This window comes from Macaca thibetana, chromosome 12 (assembly GCF_024542745.1).
Source record: "Macaca thibetana thibetana isolate TM-01 chromosome 12, ASM2454274v1, whole genome shotgun sequence".
NCBI classification, from domain to species: domain Eukaryota; kingdom Metazoa; phylum Chordata; class Mammalia; order Primates; family Cercopithecidae; genus Macaca; species Macaca thibetana.
This window is the reverse complement of record NC_065589.1, coordinates 53028818-53050224: the sequence shown is the minus strand read 5'-3', so window position 1 is coordinate 53050224 and position 21407 is coordinate 53028818. Positions and strand designations below refer to the sequence as shown.

General features: G+C 37.8%; 1 protein-coding gene and 1 pseudogene across 13 annotated transcripts in view; both read left to right on the top strand.

Moving 5' to 3' along the window:
• The window catches only part of PMS1 (PMS1 homolog 1, mismatch repair system component), a 141385-nt gene that overhangs the window by 38597 nt on the left and 81381 nt on the right, over positions 1 to 21407 (top strand). For 10 of the 13 annotated variants that reach the window (XR_007718310.1, XM_050751861.1, XM_050751862.1 and 7 more), the window contains one exon: positions 20446 to 20562. The exons of the other annotated variants lie outside the window; for them this stretch is intronic. Coding sequence is in view for 9 of the 10 variants with exons in the window: in XM_050751861.1 (XP_050607818.1) it covers positions 20446 to 20562 (117 nt within the window). In the remaining variant the exon portion in view is untranslated. The remainder of the gene's footprint in view (positions 1 to 20445; positions 20563 to 21407) is intronic. 13 annotated transcript variants of the gene reach the window in all.
• Positions 222 to 1812, top strand: LOC126932765 (glucosamine 6-phosphate N-acetyltransferase-like; annotated as a pseudogene).

Below are 21407 nucleotides of genomic sequence, written 5' to 3'. Positions count from 1 at the left end.
ACATATACACCATGGAATACTATGCAGCCTTCAAAAAGGATGAGTTTGCGTCCTTTGTAGGGACATGGATGCAGCTGGAAACCATCATTCTCAGCAAACTATCACAAGAACAGAAAACCAAACACCGCATGTTCTCACTCATAGGTGGGAACTGAACAATAAGATCACTTGGACTCAGGAAGGGGAACATCACACACCGGGGCCTATCATGGGGAGGGGGGAGGGGGGAGGGGGGAGGGATTGCATTGGGAGTTATACCTGATGTAAATGATGAGTTGATGGGTGCAGCACACCAACATGGCACAAGTATACATATGTAACAAACCTGCACGTTATGCACATGTACCCTACAACTTAAAGTATAATAATAATAAATAATTATTGACAGTAAAAAAAAAAAAAAAAAAAGAAATTGGAAAGCAGGGGCCCCGCCACTAGCTCTCCGGGCGGGGCGGATGGCGCCTCGGTCTCCACCTCCACCTGCCTGCTCGTGGCCCTGCGTGAGAGGGCAGAGGCAGGGTGGAGGCGTTGGCGTGGCCACATGTGGGCCGCGGTTGCTGAGTGTGGCGTGGCAGTGGAGGAGGAGGTGGGGCATGCGCTGAAGCGGGATCCGGATCCATTGCTGTGCACGCTGGTGGGGGAGAGTCCCATGCGCCTCGCCTCGGTAGGAGCATCAACTGCGGGGCCTCTACCGACCTTACTAGAAAGATGAAACCTGATGAAACTCTTACGTTTGACCCAAGTCAACTCAAAGAAGTGGACCGGAGTCAGAATACAGCTACATTTTCTCCAGCCATTTCCCCAATACATCCTGGAGAAGGGTTGGTTTTGAGGCCTGTTTGTACTGCTGACTTAGAGGGTTTTTTTTAAGGTATTGGGTCAGCTGACAGAGACTGGAGTTGTCAGCCCTGAACAGTTTATGAAATCTGGGGATTATGTTACAGTTGTAGAAGATGTGACTCTAGGACAGACTGTTGCTACAGCAACTCTGATAATAGAACATAAATTCATCCATTCCTGTGCTAAGAGAGGAAGAGTAGATGTTGTGGTTAGTGATGAATGCAGAGGAAAGCAGCTTGGCTAATTGTTATTATCAGCCCTTACTTTGCTAAGCAAGAAACTGAACTGTTACAAGATTACCTTTGAATGTCTACCACAAAATGTTGGTTTCTATAAAAAGTTTGGATGTACTGTATCTGAAGAAAACTACATGTGTCGGTTTCTAAAGTAAAAATCTTGTAAGAAAATTGTTAAAAGAGCTAATGCTACAAGGCTCCACTCTTCTTAGAGTTAAAATATTTTGTTGCTGCAGCCAAGTGACCTCCATAAATACTGGACTGAAAAAACATTGTAATACTACAAGTAAAATGACATTTACAAGATTACTTTGGGCTGATGGGAAATGCTGTGAATTTAGATTACAAATGAATATTATAAAGGGGATGATTTTTTTTCATGTCTTTTTTTCCTTTTTTATTTCATTGTACATAATTCATGTTTTGATCTCTAAAACTAGGCAGTCATCTTTAAAACTTTGGATCTTTAAAAACAAATACCCCATTACTCCTAAAATTTGACTGAAAAAACTCACAGATTTTTTCTTTTTTTTTTTTTTTTTTTTTTTTTTTTGCTTTCTGCTTAGATTTTATTTTATTTTTTATTTTTATTATTATACTTTAAGGTCTAGGGTACATGTGCACAACGTGCAGGTTTGTTACATATGTATACATGTGCCATGTTGGTGTGCTGCACCCATTAACTTGTCGTTTACATTAGGAATATCTCCTAATGCTATCCCTCCCCCCTCCCCCTACCCCCCCCCCGACAGCCCCTGGTGTGTGATGTTCCCCAACATGTGTCCAAGTGTTCTCGTTGTTCAATTAAGGGAGTGATTTTTAACCAAAGGAATATATTTTTAACTTGAATCTTTTCTTGCATTGTATTTTCCCAAAAGTTTCACTTCATTTCTTGGTAGTCAAGAGTATGGGTAATAAGGAGTTGTATGTCTGCTATCTGTGTTGCTCATGAAAAAAAAAAGAAGTATATATCGAATAAGGCTGTTTCTTATCACATGAATAAAATTAAATCTTTTTGTTTCAGAGAAACATCTCAGTACGCTTAGGGATGTATCATTTCCCACGTACTAAGTCAGGCTGGATAAATTAGTTATTATAACTAAACATAGTGTAGTCCAACATGCGTTGATTCCAATACAGGCAAATAACCTGGTCAGTCTTTTAAAGAAGTAGAAGAAATGAAAATTATTTGACAAGATTAAAAGTAAAACAATTTAAATGTTTTACTAAAAGTTTATATAGGTCTATGTAGATAAAAAGTACCACTTGTCTTATCTGTGAATTATAACTATTCATTTGTTAAAAACACCTAAGAGCAATTGTAGTGGGACATCTAAGGTACTTTTTAACAGTGAATTAGCAAACCTCAGCATATGTGTTTCTACCTTTATTTTTTTCTTTTCATGGGTATCTGAAGCCTCTCTTCTGACTAACAGGTTTTTCAAAAATGGAATATCACAAAATTGAGTGAAATACAATACTTAAAAAATACATTGAACTGGATTTGTCAAATTCATAAAGTGTTGATGGAAGCTTTACTTTTTAGTGTGGTTATAATGGCACTACTCTAGTCATTATCCTGTTTTTATTTTATTTTAATTATTTTTTAAAGTTGAAAAATATTTTAATGGTTCTAATCTTTTGCATTCCATGTTACATTAAACCTGTTCATATGATGAGTAGTTTTCTGTTAGAACAAAAAAAGAAATTGGGAAGCAGTGTTTATAGTGTACTACATTTTATTATTTTTGGAGGACACTATATTAGAACTTATATTTAGCAAACACAAGTTCCTTTATAGCCTTCAGTAATTTCAGATGCAGTTCAAATCCTGGAGAGTATGTTGAGAGTATTATACTGTGAAAGTAATATAAAATCATCAAAAGTCTTTTTGTAAAATTAAGTATTAGCTATTATACAGAGAAATCATGGAGTGAATTAGAACAAGCTGTTTATGTTCAAGCTTTTTTCTCATAGTAGATTTTTTTTAATTTTTATATTTCTTAATAGTGCTGTTGCACCTTTAAAATGTCAAAATATGTTGTTAAACCTCCCAAAATAGCAATGGCGTGTTACTATAAATCTCTTTGAACATTGAGTCCTATTTTGCTCTTAGCCTTTTTCTTTTAAACATGCCTACTTTCATCATTCTTTATGTGCTTTTTTGTAAAGAATTTCTTTGTCTGCTTAAAATTTAAACCTGGCGATATTGTTGTCTTTATTTTTTTCTGCATTAGAAACAAACAATCATATTGCACATAATACGAGAAGTACTATTGCTATTTTGATAACTTGGATTAGATAGTGTTCCTTCTTTTTATGAAGGTTTAACCTGCCAAGACATTCTTTGAATACTGATAATGTTGATGTTCTTGCCAGTATGGTTATGTTAGAGAGAGGTATTTTTCTTCTTTCATCACCATGTTCCTTGAAAGCATAGTGAATAATGAGACAGCCAAAGGGAAATAATTTACAAGTGGATTCAGTGAGTTTATTTAAAGTAGATATTATTTGGAGAATTGCTAGAGCCATTCCTTAGATGAGCACTACAGTTTTCAGCTTTAGTTGTAATAACTGAATCCCTGTGAGGTCCTACTGTAAATATTTTTATTTATAAAGTAGTTATTTTGCAAAATTAACAGTTTTTCTCAATATGATAGTATCTGAAACCAATTTAGTATTCTTAGCTATTTCATATGACAGTGCTTAATTTCATAGACCACTAGTTCAAAACATAATGTTAAATGTGTGATTTCAAATAAGGGCTTCTCCTATATACGTTATAATTGCTGATTTGTGTGTATATTTGCTTTTCCAGAAATAATATATGTGGTTGTAAAAATTGTTTTGATTGAATTTTGTTTTGATAATTAGAGGCCCACTGGTATTGCAAAAGCTGAATTGGATGTCATTGATATAAGACGGTTTTAACTGTTATGAAAGAGAGACATGAATTAAAGAATGTGTTCCTTCCTGTTCCCACTTCTGTATCACATGAGCATTAAGGCTTATTGAGATGTTGGTTTTCTGTGTTGTTTGTGTTGTTCTTGTTGTTGTTTCTTTGTTTGTTTTGAGGTCTGGAAGAATGAATGATGTCAGCTCCAAAGGGTTGAATATCTCTGAATTCAGTTAATCTGGGAAGAGGCAGGCCCTTAACCAGGAACAGAGACCCAAAAAACTGGCTGTGGAGATTTGGTAGTGAGTGGTGGCTGAAGATTTGGTTTATAAGATGAAGATAAATAAGTGATGCCCTATAATATATATCCACTGTACTCATGATATCTCCTTTGTCATTTTGTCCTTCTCTATCTTTTACTTGATCATCTTGAATGTCCCAGGTTTGTTTTACCTGTGCTACTGGGAATCAAGGAAAAGTCTTTTGCCACATTTGGACCAATGTTAAGGGTCAGCTCCCCTCCCCCAATCCCAGCCAGGAATGTGAAGTCAGTATAATCAGAAAGAGATTCCAATTCAGGAGTGTGGCTCAAATGCCCCTTCCTTAGGAAGAAATTATTCCAGTGCCAATCTGGAAAGTTTGGATGTGTTTTGTTTTTGTTTCTTTTTTAGTTAAAGAAGGCGGACATCTTTTCAGATATATTTTAAGATTAGCTTGGGGCTGATTATCAATATGGTTTGGTTTGGGGTTTTTTTTTTTTTTTTTTTTTTTTTGGCTGACAAATTGATGACTAAATTTATTAAATGGTTTTCACATTTTCTTCTTTTGTTAAGGATTCTTTTACTTTTCACCTAAATTTTGTGAAATATAGAAAAGATGAAAGACATGTAAGTCAAATTTTAGTGTAGTTTTATGTTTGTAAGCAGTATTAGGAGTCTCCGAAGTCTTCCATTATTCCTCAATAGGACATTATTCCTCAACTGCTCCCAGTGTGTTTTCCACATATTCCTATTATGTCATTTTGCTTCACTGGCAGTGATTTGCTTTCTTTCTTTCCTACTTGACAGACTTTTATGGGAGGGAGGGCTACATCTAATTCATCTATATTCCCCTTAATACTGAGTGCATAGTGCAGGATGGAATATTAAATTAATTAGGTAGTGTTAAAGCCAAAATAGTAAGTGTATGAAACACTAGTTTTAAACACTCTGGCCTCTCATACCTTATTCATAATATTTATTAATAAAATTCATTCTTTTGAATTCCCTGGTGACCTCTTATGTATTTAGGGAGTATATTTTCACTTGTATTCATATATACAATTCTAGTCCATTGCCCTTCCTGGGAGCTAAGTCACTGATACATCTTCTTTAGAACTAATAAGGAATCGTATAAAGACTGCATGGATGGGGCGGTTGAGGGGAAACACTTGATGGACAGTCTCTGAGAGCTGTCAATTTAATGTATTTTGTTGCTATTAACAGTCAAATAGGAGAACATAATTGTTCCTTTACTGATCTTCTAACCAAATACATTTTATATACTTATTGTTAATCCTAACACACATTTCTCTATTCCAACACTGTAGATTTCTCTTCCAAACAATAATATCCAGATAATCCTGCACAAATGTAGCTTTTTGAGATTAGGCCAGTGAAAGTCAATGACATGATCTCTAAGGCCCTTTTTAACTCTAAAACTCTGATTTTTAAGGATGTTCACATATGTGTATCTTGAGCACTTCATTTCTTTCTTAGAAAATTGGAATTTCACATTTCTGTTACTTAGAAGTTCTACTGAGTTCATATATGAAATCATAAAATAATAAAAGGTAGAAAGTTCTGCAGTAAACATGGTTATTCAGATCTCTTTGACATACTAATTTTCAACCTAAATGCCCATCAAATGATGAATGGATAAAGAAAATGTCGTGTGTATATATTATATATACAATAGAATGCCATTTAGCCATAAAACAGAATGAAATCCTATCATTTGCAGCAATATGGATGATCTTGGAGGACATTATGTTAAGTGAAATGAGCCAGGCACAGAGAGACAAATACCACATGATCTCACTTATATGTGGAGTCTAAGAAAGTTGATTTCATAGAAATAGAGAGCAGAATAGGTGTTACCAGAAGCTGGGGAGGGGAAGGAGAAGGAGGAAAGCTAGAGGAGTTGGTCCATGGGGATAAAGTTATACTTAGGAAGAATAAGTTTTGTGTGTGTGTGTGTGTGTGTGTGTGTGTGTTTGTTTTTTTGTTTTTTGGGGTTTTTTTTGAGACGGAGTCTTGCTCTGTCGCCCAGGCTGTAGTGCAGTGGCACAATCTGTGCTCACTGCAAGCTCCGCCTCCTGGGTTTACACCATTCTCCTGCCTCAGCCTCCCGAGTAGCTGGGACTACAGGCGCCCGCCACCACGCCTAGCTAATTTTTTGTATTTTTAGTGGAGACGGGGTTTCACCATGTTAGCCAGGATGGTCTCGATCTCCTGACCTCGTGATCCGCCCACCTTGGCCTCCCAAAGTGCTGGGATTACAGGCATGAGCTACTGCGTCTGGCCCAGGAAGAATAAATTCTTATATTCTGTCACACCGTAGGGACACTATAGCAAATAACAATGTATTGTGTATTTCAAGATATCTAGAAGAGCTTTCGAATGTTGTCATCATGAAGAAATGAGAAATGTTTAAAATGATAGGGTAATTGCCCTGATTCGATCATTGTACTATGTATACATGCATTAAAACATCACATTGTACCTCATAAATGTGTAATTATTGTATGTCAATTATAAATTTAAAATCAAAAACGTTTTAAACACTCAGTTGCAGAGTTTACTGGTAAATACTTCACTGTAATAAAGCATCTCTCACAATGTATCTCTGAAGAAACATTCTCAGATTTAGCTTTTCAACCTGTATATGTAAACTTCACAATGTCACAATGGTAAAATTAAAATAGTTAAAAATCATGCTTTAGATGTAAAAACTAGATTATAGGGTTTACTGGTAAACATTAAATTCACTGTAATAAATAAGCTCACAATGCATCTCTGAAGAAACATGCCCAAACTTAGCTTTTCAACCTTTGTATATAAACTCTGCCATAAGTCGCAATGGTCAAAACCATGGTTAAAAAGCATGTTCTAAACACTTGATTACAGAGTTCACTGATTGTTAAACAGTTCGATTCACTGTAAGAAAGCAGCTCAAAATGCATCTCTGAAAAAAAAAAAAAATGAGGATGTAGAAGGATCCTTAGATCTTTACGTCTGAAAAGACCACTGAAAATCTTTTTTGTCCTGCCTCAAATCTTTTAGCAAATAGTGTTTTTAATCCCGTCCACCTGACTTTTTATCTTTGTGTGACCCCAAGAGTTTTAGTGAATTGCCCAATGACTTAAACATTGAATATAGTAGAGGATGAACTACAGTTCACATATCTTAATTTTTAATGCATCATTCATCCTCCCTTACTGTAGCTTCCTCCTACCAACTATACTCAGAGTATTGAGTAGGTGCTTTGGAATGATTAAGTGATGGCTTGCACTCTGAAGGAGCTTACGATGTAAATGAGGAGATAAGATGTGAAAGTGTATAAACATAGCATAAACATACCGTAGACCTTGTCATTGCCAAAACCACACTTACTCCATAATTTTAGTGTTAATGTGTTCCTTCTCTAATCACTACCTGATGCCTCTCCATCTTACTCTGTTCAACAACCCTTAGACTCTGTTGGACCTGTGACCCATTGTTCCTACTGCTTTTTAATTGTTTCTTGTCCTCTGGTGTCCTTGGTTCTCTCCTTACCTTGCTTAAATTTTGTGGTCCATCATTGTCATCCTTCTCTTGGGCACTTTGTCAGTTCTCTTGGTCCTTTCTCACTTAATTGTACTTGTTTGACTAACCAAATCCTGATTAAATCCATCTCGTCATCATTTTGGTACCAGAGCCCAGTATGTAGGGGAAGAAAACACATACCCATGCTGAATAGTGCCTCTGTAAATTCATGAGCACTAATATTCATGCTGCCAGACAGTCATATTCCTGTTTTTCCAGTTAGCAAACCAGAAGCCTTAGGGTTATTCTCTGCTACTGATTCTCTCACACTGTAATCTGATTCCAGAGTAAATTCCATAGGTCTAACTTTAAAATATATCTAGAATCTAACGACTTTTCACCATGTCTGTAACTACCACTGTGGTCCAAGCCACCATTATCTATCACCTGGATTTTTGTAATAGTGTCCTAATGGACTCTCCCTGCTTACTTCTTACCCTCTTCAGTGTATTTTCAGCCAGCATTTCTATAAAAATGTGAGTCAGATCATATAACTCGTGTTTAATTAGTTCCCATCTCATTCAGAGTAAAATCAAAGCCTTTATAAGCGGCCTATGAATTCTGTATCGGGGTCAGTAAATTTTTTTCGGTATAGAGTCAGATGGTAAATATGTTAGGGTTTTTAGGGCCATATAGTTTCTCTTACAGCTATTCAGCTCTGTTGTAATGTGAATGTAGCCATAGACGATGATACTTTATTTACAAAAACAGAAAGGCCGTGGGCTGTACTTTGCTGACCTCTATAGATCCGATGCCCCCATTACCTCTGATTTCATTAATCTTTTTCCTTTTGCTCATTTTGCTTCCGTTGTTTCTGGAACCTGTGAGTCATACTTCCAGCTCAGGACTGTCACATTTGTAGTTTCTTTGCCTAGAACATTTTTTCTCAAGTAACTGGTTCAATCCTCATCCTTTAGGTCGTCACTTAAACTTTCTCCGTGAGGCTTTCTTTAGCCCTCCTAAAATTGCAACCATTTCCCCTGTCCTCCTGCCCCCTACTTTCCTGCTTTATTTTTCTTAAACTTATCAGCATCCAGTATGCTATATATTTTATTTATCTTGATTTATTTTTGTCTCCTCCTCTAGAATATAATTTCCTTGAAGGGAAGGACTTTGGCTCTTTTTTCACTGTCATATCCCTAGTGCTTACAGTAGTGCCTCAAGTAGGTGCTCAAAAAACATGTCAGATGAATGAGGGCTGACAACAGGATCAAGGGCTGAGAACAGGAGCACTCCATTATGCTAGTGGCACCAGCCCGACTGGACTGTAAGGGTAGACCTTAAACCACCTGAGATCTAGAAGCAGATGGTATCAGTGTAGATTAAAGGTAACAACTGGACAGAGAGAGAGCAAAACAGCAAGTATTAGCTCTCATACTCTAGACACTTCCCACTCCTATTGGTTGGGAGACTTCTAGAAAGTCACCAAAAAGGGAGGGGTGAGCCTGGCCAGTTGGTAGGTGGGTGTTATTCATTCAGTGGAGTAGGAACAACCTCTGAATGAGATTTCATTTAGGACCCCCCGGGTGGGTTATAGGAAAATTTTGTTACAGCAGAATTTGGTTATGTGGATAAAATGGTCGAGATTATTCTAAGTAGAGAAATAGTTGAAACATAAAATACATAGGAGAGCACATTTAGAGGCAGTAAAGAAGTTTGTTTAATTGAGTTGGTATTTAATATGAGAGAATAGAGGAAGATAAATCCAGCAAGATAATTTAAACTTTTTAAATGAGAAAACTGGAAGCCATTAAAAGCTTTTAAGTAGTGAATTGACATGATCAAGATGATGCTGCTACCTTTGAGAGTCAGTTTGGCAGTACTCTACGGGGAGGAGCTAGGGAGACCATAAACATTTAGGAAGCTGCTATAAATTGTATGCTCTAAGGGCCTGAATGCAGACAAACACATTAGGTGTGAAAAGCACAAAAGTGTCTATTTCCCTTTATAGCTATTATGGGGAAGAATCAATGGGACTAGCTGTGAGTAGAAAAGGACCAGAAAAGGTTTGAAGATAACTGATTTATTTAGCTTATGTGCCTAAGGAAATGATAATACTACATCCTTTTTCAAACCCTAAATGCACACATCTGAGTTGCTCCTATAATGTATTGCCTTCCTGAATTACACTGACATAATTTTGATTTTAATCCCAAAAGAAGCTTATAGAAACAAAACTTTTAAAGTGAAATTGTTACTGCACCAGTAGAGAGTTGTTAACTGGTCAATTCAGAGAGAAAAACTAATCAACTCTAGGCTGGATATTATTTATTTTTTAAATTAAAAAAAAATTTGTTTAAGACAGAATCTTGCTCTGTTGCCCAGGCTGGAGTGCAGTGGCACCATCTCAACTCACTGCAACCTCCATCTCCCAGGTTCAAGCAATTTCCGGCTAATTTTAGTATTTTTAGTAGAGATGGAGTTTCACCACGTTGACCAGGCTGGTCTCGAACTCCTGACCGCAAATGATCCTCCCACCTCGGCCTCCCAATGGATGTTATTTGTTACTCTTAAAACTTGTTGCTTGTTTTGGAGGGGGAAAAGACCCAGAAGTAGAATAAAGAACCACACTGTTGAGATCTTTGCCCGAACAAAATAGGGTGTATAGGAAGGGAAATAACAATGGATAGGTACCAGGGAGCCAGCTGATGGGAGTGTTATAAGCTCAGCGTCTGTGCGTTTGGTCTTAATATGAAGGAGAACAACTTAAAAATCATGTAGAGGGCCGGGCGCGGTGGCTCAAGCCTGTAATCCCAGCACTTTGGGAGGCCGAGACGGGCGGATCACTAGGTCAGGAGATCGAGACCATCCTGGCTAACACGGTGAAACCCCGTCTCTACTAAAAAATACAAAAAACTAGCCGGGCGAGGTGGCGGGCGCCTGTAGTCCCAGCTACTCAGGAGGCTGAGATAGGAGAATGGCCCGAACCCGGGAGGCGGAGCTTGCAGTGAGCTGAGATCCGGCCACTGCACTCCAGCCTGGGCGACAGAGCGAGACTCCGTCTCAAAAAAAAAAAAAAAAAAAAAAAAAAAAAAAAATCATGTAGAGGATGGAGTTGTAATGCAGAAGAGATGATTGGGAGGGCTTCATTTTGAATGAAAACCAGAATGTAATCTATAAGGTGTCCTATTAAATGAAAATAGAGAGTAAAGGCTGAAATCAAATACTACTATGTTGTTACAAAGCAATAGCAGCTTGATTTGTAAGTAACCTTTTGCATAAAGTGAATATGTTAGAAATGAGCAATTGCGCCGGGCGCGGTGGCTCAAGCCTGTAATCCCAGCACTTTGGGAGGCCGAGGCGGGTGGATCACGAGGTCAGGAGATCGAGACCATCCTGGCTAACATGGTGAAACCCCGTCTCTACTAAAAATACAAAAAACTAGCCGGGCGTGGTGGCGGGCGCCTGTAGTCCCAGCTACTCGGAGGCTGAGGCAGGAGAATTGGCGTGAACCTGGGAGGCGGAGCTTGCAGTGAGCCGAGATCGCACCACTGCACTCCAGCCTGGGTGACACAGCGCGAGACTCCGTCTCAAAAAAAAAAAAAAAAAAAAAAAGAAAAGAAATGAGCAATTGCCTCAGGATTCAAAGACTGAAGAACTGATCAGCAAGGCTGACCTGAAGGGTTTTCTTTTTTTTTTTCTTAATTGAGATGGAGTCTTGCTCTGTCTCCCAGGCTGGAGTGCAGTGGCACAGTCTCAGCTCACTGCAGCCTCCACCTCCCGGGTTCAAGTGATTCTCCTGCTTCAGCCTCACGAGTAGCTGGGGCTACAGGCGCGTGCCACCACGCCCAGCTAATTTTTTATATTTTAAGTAGAGACAGGGTTTCACCGTATTAGCCAGGATGGTCTTGATCTCCTGACGGCGTGAGCCACCACACCTGGTTGGGTTTTCTTTAAACAGTATTAAGAAGTACAGATAGTACAGAGGCAGAGAAGAGAACTTCAAATATTGTCATATTTACCTAACTTTAGTGCTGTTTGAAAGGTAGGTAGTGAACTTTAGAAGGCCAGTTATTGAAATATTTGTTACTTAAATAGTAGTCTCCTAGTCCTAAAACATTTTATGTGTTTTAAATAATAAAATACAAAAATGGATGCTACTGTATTGAACAGCTCCTGAATATTATTACTAGTGTCAAGACCAGCCATCTCCCTCTGCCAGCTTTGTTCTTGAAAACAGAAAGAATGTTACACATTTTAATGTAGTAAGTGGGCCAAGAGAGTTCTAAAAAGTATGGTTTTAAAATTCATCTCCAATGTCTAAAAACACACTTTAGCTTCATTTTCTTCTTCCTTTTCTACGTGAAATCTGAGTAAACTTACTGTTGATTTGCTTCTCATAGAATAGTGTTGACCTTTTCTCGTAGTTGCAGTGACCTATATTTAAGTTAAAGCTTGAGCCAGCTAGTATAAGAAACAAATTTGCTTTTAATTAGTTAAATATAGTTAATATAAGAAGTAAATTTATGGCCTGGCACAGTGGCTTACACCTGTAATCCCAGCACTTTGGGAGGCCAAGGCAGGTAGATCATGAGGTCAAGAGATCGAGACCATCCTGGCCAACATGGTGAAACCCTGTCTCTACTAATAATACAAAAATTAAGTGGGCATGGTGGCACACACCTGTAGTCCCAGCTACTCGGGGGGCTGAGGCAGGAGAATCGCTTGAACCTGGGAGGCAGAGATTGCAGTGAGCCGAGATCACACCATTGCACTCCAGCCTGGCGACAGAGTGAGACTCCATCTCAAATAAAAAAAAAAAAGTAAATTTATTTTCATTTGAGTAATTAAATATTTCATATATATCAACTGATGCTTTTTCATTAGGCTTTAAATGTTGTAATGATATGATTCTTTTTAAAATCAGAACCCCTGCTCCCACTTCCCTGCTGGAAGAAACCATACATGTAGCAGCATTATGTGAGAGACTTGTCTTGATGGATGAGAATAATTTCTAATTAATCTTTTTTTCTTTATTTGTTGTAGAAAGGGCGTCAGATCTTCAAGATTTTTACTTTTGAGGAAAAAAATTATAGAACTTTCAGAGACCACCACAATCTTCCTTTCATCCTTAGGAAGAACTTACTTAACTACATATCAATAAAATAGACTCTGGAGAATAGTTTCAAGTTCTGACCTTACATATTGCCACTAACTGGTTTACATTACGTGTCTAGGCTTCAATTTCTTTGTCTCTTTAAAGTGGAATAATAGTACTTACCTTACAGAGTAAGGTTTTTAAATGAAAAAAAGCATTCACAGCACAGTGCCTGCTCCATAAGTACTCAGTAAAGGTTAATTGCTATTGTTATTAATGTGAATATTGTTAAAATCTGATTAGATTCAAAAAGGATTATTAGAGGAAGTGGCCTTAAGACTGGTTCTTCGGAAAGACTACGCGGGCAGAGGTATTCAAAGCAGGGAGAACAGCATATGCAATGTCAGGGAGTCATCAGAGGTCAGAGAAAGCTGGTCTAAGAAATGAGATGAGGCTAGAAGGGTTGCTTGGAGCCAGATTCTGAAGGACCTTGTGTAGCTTACATGGGAATGTGTACTTCTTGTTGAAGTGACCAAAAGGGAACTAAATGAGACATTTCAGTAGGAGACTAACAAAATAAGATAATTCTCATGGCAGTTGGAGGATGGACTAATTTATGTTTCATCATTGTTAAGAATGTGGAAACTGATTCCGTTGTCTGGGAAGTTACACAAGGAATGGAGAAGAGGATCTAGGCAAGAAAAATATTTCTGATGTAAATAAGATTTGATTACCAATTGGAAATAATCTTTCTTGTTTTTAAAGACTGCAAAGAAATGAGTCTCAAGAATATCCCTTTTGAAAGTTATGCAAAGATTAACTTTATGCCTTTACATTTTTATTTAATGTTTTATTCTATTTCATTTTATTTTTAGAGACAGGGTCTTGCTCTGTTGCCCAGGCTTGAGTGCAGAGGCATGATCATAGCTCACTTCAGCCTGAAATTCCTGGGCTCAAGTGATCCTCTTACCTCAGCCTTCTGAGTAGCAAGGAACACAGGTGCATGCCACCATACCTGGCTAATTTTTTTATTTTTTGTAGACACATGGTCTCACTGTGTTGCCCAGGCTGGTCTTGAACTCCTGCCTCAGCCTCCTAAAGTGCTGGGATTATAGGTCTGAGCCAACATGCCCAGCTTATTATTTAATTTTTTAAAAGATCCTACCTTTACATGGTTGAAAACCCAAAAATGTATGAAAAGATAGAATGAAAAAATTATTCTTATCTTCATCTTTCATCTGTCTAGCTCCTATAAACTGCCCCTTCTGTAGATAAAATGTCTGTTAATTTCTTTGCAACCTTCAGGAAAAATAATTATGCATGTTCTCTTTCAAAAAAGAATATAAAATAAGAGTAAAAGTAAGAGATTTTATAACTCAATTGTACTGCATAAATTTTACCAAGACAGAATCATTTTTGAAAGTTTGAGGCTATTTAGCAACAATCAATTCATATTAATGTTTATTATGTCAGTAAAATGTGGTTTGTTCTTTTAACAATGGTATTGATATTGTAATGGAATAATCTATAATTTTATACTGAATTCAAAACATTTAGCAGTGTCTTAGTGGTAAGATGCTATAGCTCATATTGTTCCTGTGTTGCCAATGTGGGAAAAAGATAACCTTTTTAATATTGTGTTTGTGCGTCTGTCCTTTTTGGAGTCAGAGTCAGTGCAAGTACATACACAGGAGTAAATAGTAATAGATATAGATCTAGTTATAGTAACTTGTAAGATCTTAGAAGTAAACTTATGGTACTTAAGAAATTTGGCTGGGTATGGTGGCTCACACCTGTAATCTCAGCACTTTGGGAGCCCAAGGTGGGAGGATCGCTTGAGCCCAGGAGTTCAAGACAAGCCTAAGCAACATGGTGAAACCCTGTCTCTTCAAAACATACAAAAAAATTAGCTGGGCGTGGTGGTGTGCACCTGTAGTCCCAGCTACTCGGGAGGCTGAGGCAGGAGAATCCTTGAGTCCAGGAGGCTGAGGCTGCTGTCAACTATGATCACACCGCTGTACTCTAGCCTGGGTGACAGAATAAGACCCTGTCTCGAAAAAAAAAAAAAGCAAACCAAATAAAACAACAACAACATTCATTGGTGCTGCTTCTTGTTTGGTGGAAAAAAAAAAAAAAATCCAAACGGGAGTTTAGTACATCTATGCCTACAATTTGCAAGAATTTTGGTTGCAGTCTAGGCCAATAATGTATCCTCTTTATTTAGAAGGAGTTGACTTTGCTCAAGCAGTTTTAGCATTGTACTATTCACTTAATTATGCATCATCTGTGTGCAGCCTACATTTCTCTTTATCACAAATTGCCTTTACAAACAATTGAGGTTTACTAATTAAGTATTGAATATTCTCATCTAACTTCATTTTCTTCAAGTAGCGTATGTCAATGAGGTAGGAATTAGGGGCAAGATATATTTGTCTAACTTCAAACCTAAGATGGTGTGCTTGTAATAATATATTTTTGATTGAGGTGTTTTTGCACTGTCATCATACTGACTAGAGTCAGATTCTTAGTTGGCACATCCAGGTGCTCCAACTTTGTGTGACCTAGATAGAAAACATATGGAGGTTTGTGTGTATTTTTAGCACATGTTAAGCTTTCGGCCTAAGGGCAAGATTTACAAAAACCTTCGGGAAGTGAAAAGAAAATCTCTGTTTTTGAAAATAACATAGAATTGATGATACGGTAGAGAAAGCAAACTGAAAACTGTATTCTGGATTCCCAGTATTCCCAGTTTTTATTCATCACATTTTATAGTTTCATTTTTTAATGGTGGATCCTGTTTTGAAAATGAATCTTAGTTGCCCAATGAGAAGATTTTATTTGTTGGCAGACCACTATCATTTATTACTAGCCCAAGTGTAACTAGCTTAGAAAATGCTCTTAAATTAGCCCCTTGATCTGATGCAATAATTGCCTAGTGTGAAATAATGCTCCCAGACTCCTAGCGTGTTTACTTTAAAGTAAAATCACATTGCAAAAATAGTTCTCATGTTTCACAGCTTTTTCTAGAACCCATTTCCTGAAGTGATCTTTCTGCGGTTCTGTATACTAACTATTCAGCAGGTCAGGCAGTGAAATAGCATCCTTGCATTAATCAGCAGCTAAGATTTATATCTGTATCTAAGGCATCACTCTAATATAAACTAAAATAAACAAGATGATGTTTATGTTAGTAATACCGCAGGCTTTTTAGCTATATTCAGTGCAGGAATTTTAAAACATTGGTTTTTTGAAATATTTCCTTGAATGCTTTATTTTAAAAGTGTCAATATCGGAGAGTTAGCATTACTTTAAAGAGGTACACTTTTTGTGAATAAGGTTTTTTTGTTTTTCATTTTTGGGGGGGTCTCGCTTCGTCACCCAAGCTGGAGTGCAGGGTGAGCCACTCTCACCTCAGCCTCCTGAGTAGTTGGGACTACAGGTGTGTGCCACCATGCCCAGCTAATTTTTAAATTTTTATAGAAACAGGGTCACACTATGTTGCCCAGGCTGGTGTTGAACTCCGGACCTCAAGTTATCCTCCCACCTTGGCCTTGTGAATAAGTTTTTATGGTTCAGCTATTCTTTGTCATAAGGAACTTCTGATGTGGAAAGTATGAAGCAAGGGACATTTCATTTCCTATAATTGCAGATTATTCAGAACCTTATCTACTTCCTTTTATTTTGAACGTTGTTCCTTAAATTATTAGCTGTTGGCTGGCTTAAAACTAGAGCCATAATAGCAGAAGCCAGTAGTTTGCCTTTCTAGAATGCGTGTGCATGCAAGGATTACAGTCTGGCAGTTCTTCAAAAAACATGGAGCTACCATGTGACCCAGCAGTTCCACTCATAGGTCTATACCCAAGAGAAATGAAAACATATGCCAACACAAAAACATGAACATGCATGTTTATGGCAGCATCAGTTATAAAAGCCAAAAAGTAGAAACAACTCAAACGCCCATCAACTCATGAAAGGATAATTCAAATGTATTATTTACAATGGAATATTATTCAGCCATTTAAAAGGAGTGAAGTACTGATATAAATAAACTTAAAAAGGTTATGCTAAGTGAAAGAAGCCAGTCAAAGCCCATATATTGTATGATTCCACTTATATGAAATATCCTAAGTGGGCAAATTTTATAGAGAGAGAAGCTAGATTAGTGATTGCAAAGGGATAGGAGTCACTGATGATGGATATAGGATTTCTTTTTGGACTGATAAAATTGTTCAAAGATTAAATCATGCTGTTGGTTGCACAGCTCTGTAAATAATCCAAAAACCATTGAATTGTAAATTTAAAGTGGGTGAATTGTAGAATGTATGAATTATACCTTAAACTGTTATGTTAAAAAGAAAGAAAAGGAAAGATTGGTTTGGATTTCCTTAAGTCAAGTAGTAGACAAAAAGTGTAATTTTAACAGGTATGGTGATGTGACAACTAGCAGCCTTATCTTTAAAAACAAAGAGCTAGTTTTCAACTCTACTGGGGTTACTTTTTCCTAGGAAAAAAAAATGTGTTTATTTGCTCATTCCTTTAACAAGTAAGTATTTAGTGGGCTTTGCTAGGTGTCTGGTACTGTTCTTGGTACCAGAGACTCAACAATCAACACTGAACAAGCTGAACTCATCATCTCCTGCCACCAATCCTGCTCTTGTGAGTTTCTTATCTTGTTGAGCGTTACTATCACCATTCCAGTTTCCCAGGTCGGAAATCTGGGAGGCATTCGTGATTCTTCTCTTTTTATTCCCTCTCCACATAGAGTCAGTCATCAAGCCCATTTTGTATCCGTTAGTCTGTCCCTATTTTCTGTTTTCCTCCTACCAGAGTGGTGGTTCTGTTAACACAGCCCGATAATTCTCAGCCGCGGTGTATTAATACCAGTAAAGTACCAAAGTTTACAAATGGTTTATTTTAAAAAACAAACAAACAAAAAAATAACGTAAGGGAATAATCCTGTCAATGTCACTTTCACTGACTTGCATTCCACTGAACTTTTGCAAGAGGAATAGAAAGCTGTAGCATGATAGCTAGTATACTAGGAATTAATTACACATAGTCCTCAGGTCACCTATCGGAATATTTTTTGAATGTGAACTTTCAGTTTTGCATGTCATTCGTAAAAGTTGAGAGTCTCTGAGTTGGAGGAATACGATCACTTTTTTTTTTTTTTTTTTTTTTTTGAGACAAAGTCTCTCTCTCTCTGTTGCCCACATTGGAGTGCAGTAGTACGATCTCAGCTCACTGCAACTTCTGCCTCCTGGGTTCAAGTGATTCTCCTGCCTTAGCCTCCTGAGGAGCTGGGGTTATGGGTGCCCGCCACCACGTCTGGCTAATTTTTTTATTTTTAGTAGAGATGGGGTTTCACCATGCTGGCCAGCTGGTCTTGAACTCCTGACCTCAAGTGATCTACCTGCCTCTGAAACCTTTTTTCAGTGAACCAAGCTAATGAAACTGAGTAATACAATTCTGCTATTTTATACCTCCTCCATAATCTTCAAATATTTAAATCACTGTCATTTTGCTTTCAACAAAAGACCTCCTTTCTGCATTTTAGAACAAAGGGGAACTTTCTCAGCCTCTAGCCACTGAGTCTCCAAACCTACTTGCTAGTGTACCCATTCTTCCCCTTCAGTTTCCTGGTCAAATGTGTCCTATTCCTGCCTCCAGTTATTTCCCTGTCTGCTTGCATTTCCCAGCCAGACTTTCTGAAACACTTGTTTCAGAAAAGTTCTTTTTTTTCATATCCTTCCCATAGTCACTATCCAAATTGGTTCCATTTACTTCTCTAGAACTGCTCTCACACTCTTGATTGCCATTTAGCCAACCATGTCTGTTCCTACCATACTCGCTCAACATTGGAAACATATGATGACTACTTTCTTCAAAAACATCCTTATTCTGTGTACCACACTTTGCTGCTGCTCTTTCTGCCTCTGTGACCACTCGTTTTAGGTTCCTCTTCTTCCTCTGCCTGCCCCTTTAATGTTGATATTGATGTTTTCTCCCAAGCCCTTTGCACAGTTTCCTCCAGACTTAGGAATTGCTAAGTGAATTTGTTGAATTCTACCTGTACTGGTGATGGGATTTGACTGTAATTGGACCTTGTTTAACTGAAGAAATTGCAGTATGTCAAATCCGATTATGTACTTCAAAGCCAAACCTTGGTCTAGTCTCTCTGGACCGTGATTCTCTTAAAATCTACCCCATGTTGACCTAAAAGGAAGAAGCGGAAGCAGAATTAATATAGAGAGTTTATTTGGACCAGCATTGAAGACAGCTGCCTCAGACACACTTCCAAATTATCTTGGGGTGTGTTCCGTTAGGCTTTTGTTATAAGCAGGTTTTTAAAAGCAAAAAGGGAAACAAGGAGTGAGTTGATAGAGTTGTTTGTCAGGAATTTTTATTAGTAGCTGTACATCGTTGAGCTATAGGGTATGGGTTATGGTGTCTGGTGTGTGGCATTGTTAGGTCAGTGGCTACTTGTGGCAATAGCAAGCAGTTTTCAATAAATACTTAGCTCAAGGGGGAAATTACTCTCATTTTAATGCCTCTCTGGGCCTGATAATTTAAAAGGGCTCATATTTTTCAGATATGAAGTATTATGTATATGTGTGTGTGTGTGTGTGTGTGTGTATATATATTCTTATTTTATTTTTTAAGACAGAGTTGCGCTCTGTCACCCAGGTTGGAGTGCAGTGGCGTGATCTCTCCTCGCTGCAACCTCTGCCTCCCCAGTTCAAATGATTGTCCTGCCTCAGCCTCCCACATAGCTGGGATTATAGGGGCATGCCACCACGCCCAGATGCTTTTTTGTATTTTTAGTGGAGACAGGGTTTCACCATATTGGCCAGGCTGGTCTCGAACTCCTGACCTCAAGTGATCCGCCCACCTCAGCCTCCCAAAGTGCTGGGATTACAGGTGTGAGTCACTGCCACCAACCTGCTGTTTCTCTCTCATCTCCAACATACTCGCAGTGAAAAAATCCAACCTCATGATTCAGCTTTTATGTTTATGAGATTCAGTTAACATTTTGTGAATTCTCTATTTAAAAGGTACAAAGGTAATTTTAAATTGTGATTTAATTAAGAATGGTTTTTCCAAAATTTTTATACCTGTTGACTGTTTATACAAATCCTGTAACATAGCCGATCATCCTCAGTAAAATAGTAATACCTTATTTGAAGCAGCAATTTGTTTTTAAATATACACGAAAGTCTATATTTTGAATGTGAGGATTAGAGGTGGAGAGAGAATCAATATTTAATGAAACCATTTTATGCCAGGCACAGGCATATGTGCTTGTCTACATATAGATTTTTTATCTTCCAACAACTCTGAGAAATCTTGTAAAGAGGACAAAACCAAGGTAAAGGGAAGTTAAATAGATTGTACACTGCAACATACACAGCTTCTAAAATTCAGAACCAGAGTTTCTTTTGTCAGACCTCACAGCTCATGAATCTCTTCTAAGTGATACTGAAATTTTAAGCTGAGGATGAATGCCAAATATAGGAATAAAATACTGACTTCTTGAGTTCAGTAAATCTAAATTGTATTAAAAGTTATCTGTATTATTTTTGTCCCTAGGCAGTTATTTGGCAGAAAACCAGAGTATCAGATCACAAGATGGCTCTCATGTCAGTTCTGGGGACTGCTGTTATGAACAATATGGAATCCTTTCAGTACCACTGTGAAGAATCTCAGGTATACTGCAAAAATGTTCTCTGATAATTCTGATTTACTTACGAAGCTGTTCACATATTTCCCTTTGGAGCAGTTACAGTAGAAAGAGGTTAGTCTTTTAACATTTTAATCAAATATGTGTGTGAGGTAAAAGAGACAATACAGAGCTTATGTTAAACCTCTTTCCCCAGCCCTGCTTCCCTTTTTATCTTCTGTTTGTTGCTTACAATGATTTTCAAAAAAATTATGTTCAATTTAGAATCTTTTCTGTTTACTTTCTACTATAAAAGAAAAATAGTTGACTAGGCATAGTGACTCACGCCTGTAATTCCAGCACTTTGGAAGTCCAGGGGGTCGGATCACCTGAGGTCAGGACTTCAAGACCAGCCTGGCCAACATGGTGAGACCCTGTCTCTAATAAAAATACAAAAATTAGCCCCGTATGGTGGCACATGCCTGTAATCCCAGTTACTCGGGAGGCTAAGGCAGGATAATCACTTGAACCCAGGAGGCAGAGGTTGCAGTGAGCTGAGATTGTGCCATTGCACTCCAGCCTGGGTGACAGAGTGAGATTCCATCTCAAAAAAAGAACCGTTTTTCTCCCCCTTTCCCATTCCACATATGTGCTTAAACTTTTTCTTGATCTATCAGTTTAGACAGTGCTTTTTTACTCCCTAATGAGTTAAGATGACGTTCTTAACTCAAACTTATCTTCTTACTCCTTCCTCTTTGAATCGTATCAGCAATAGTTTTATATTATCTAGTTTAATTATATATAATATGTATTTACATATATGTGTAATTTTTTTCTTTTTCTTTTTTTTTTTTTGAGACAGACTCTCATTCTGTCACCCAGGCTGGAGTGC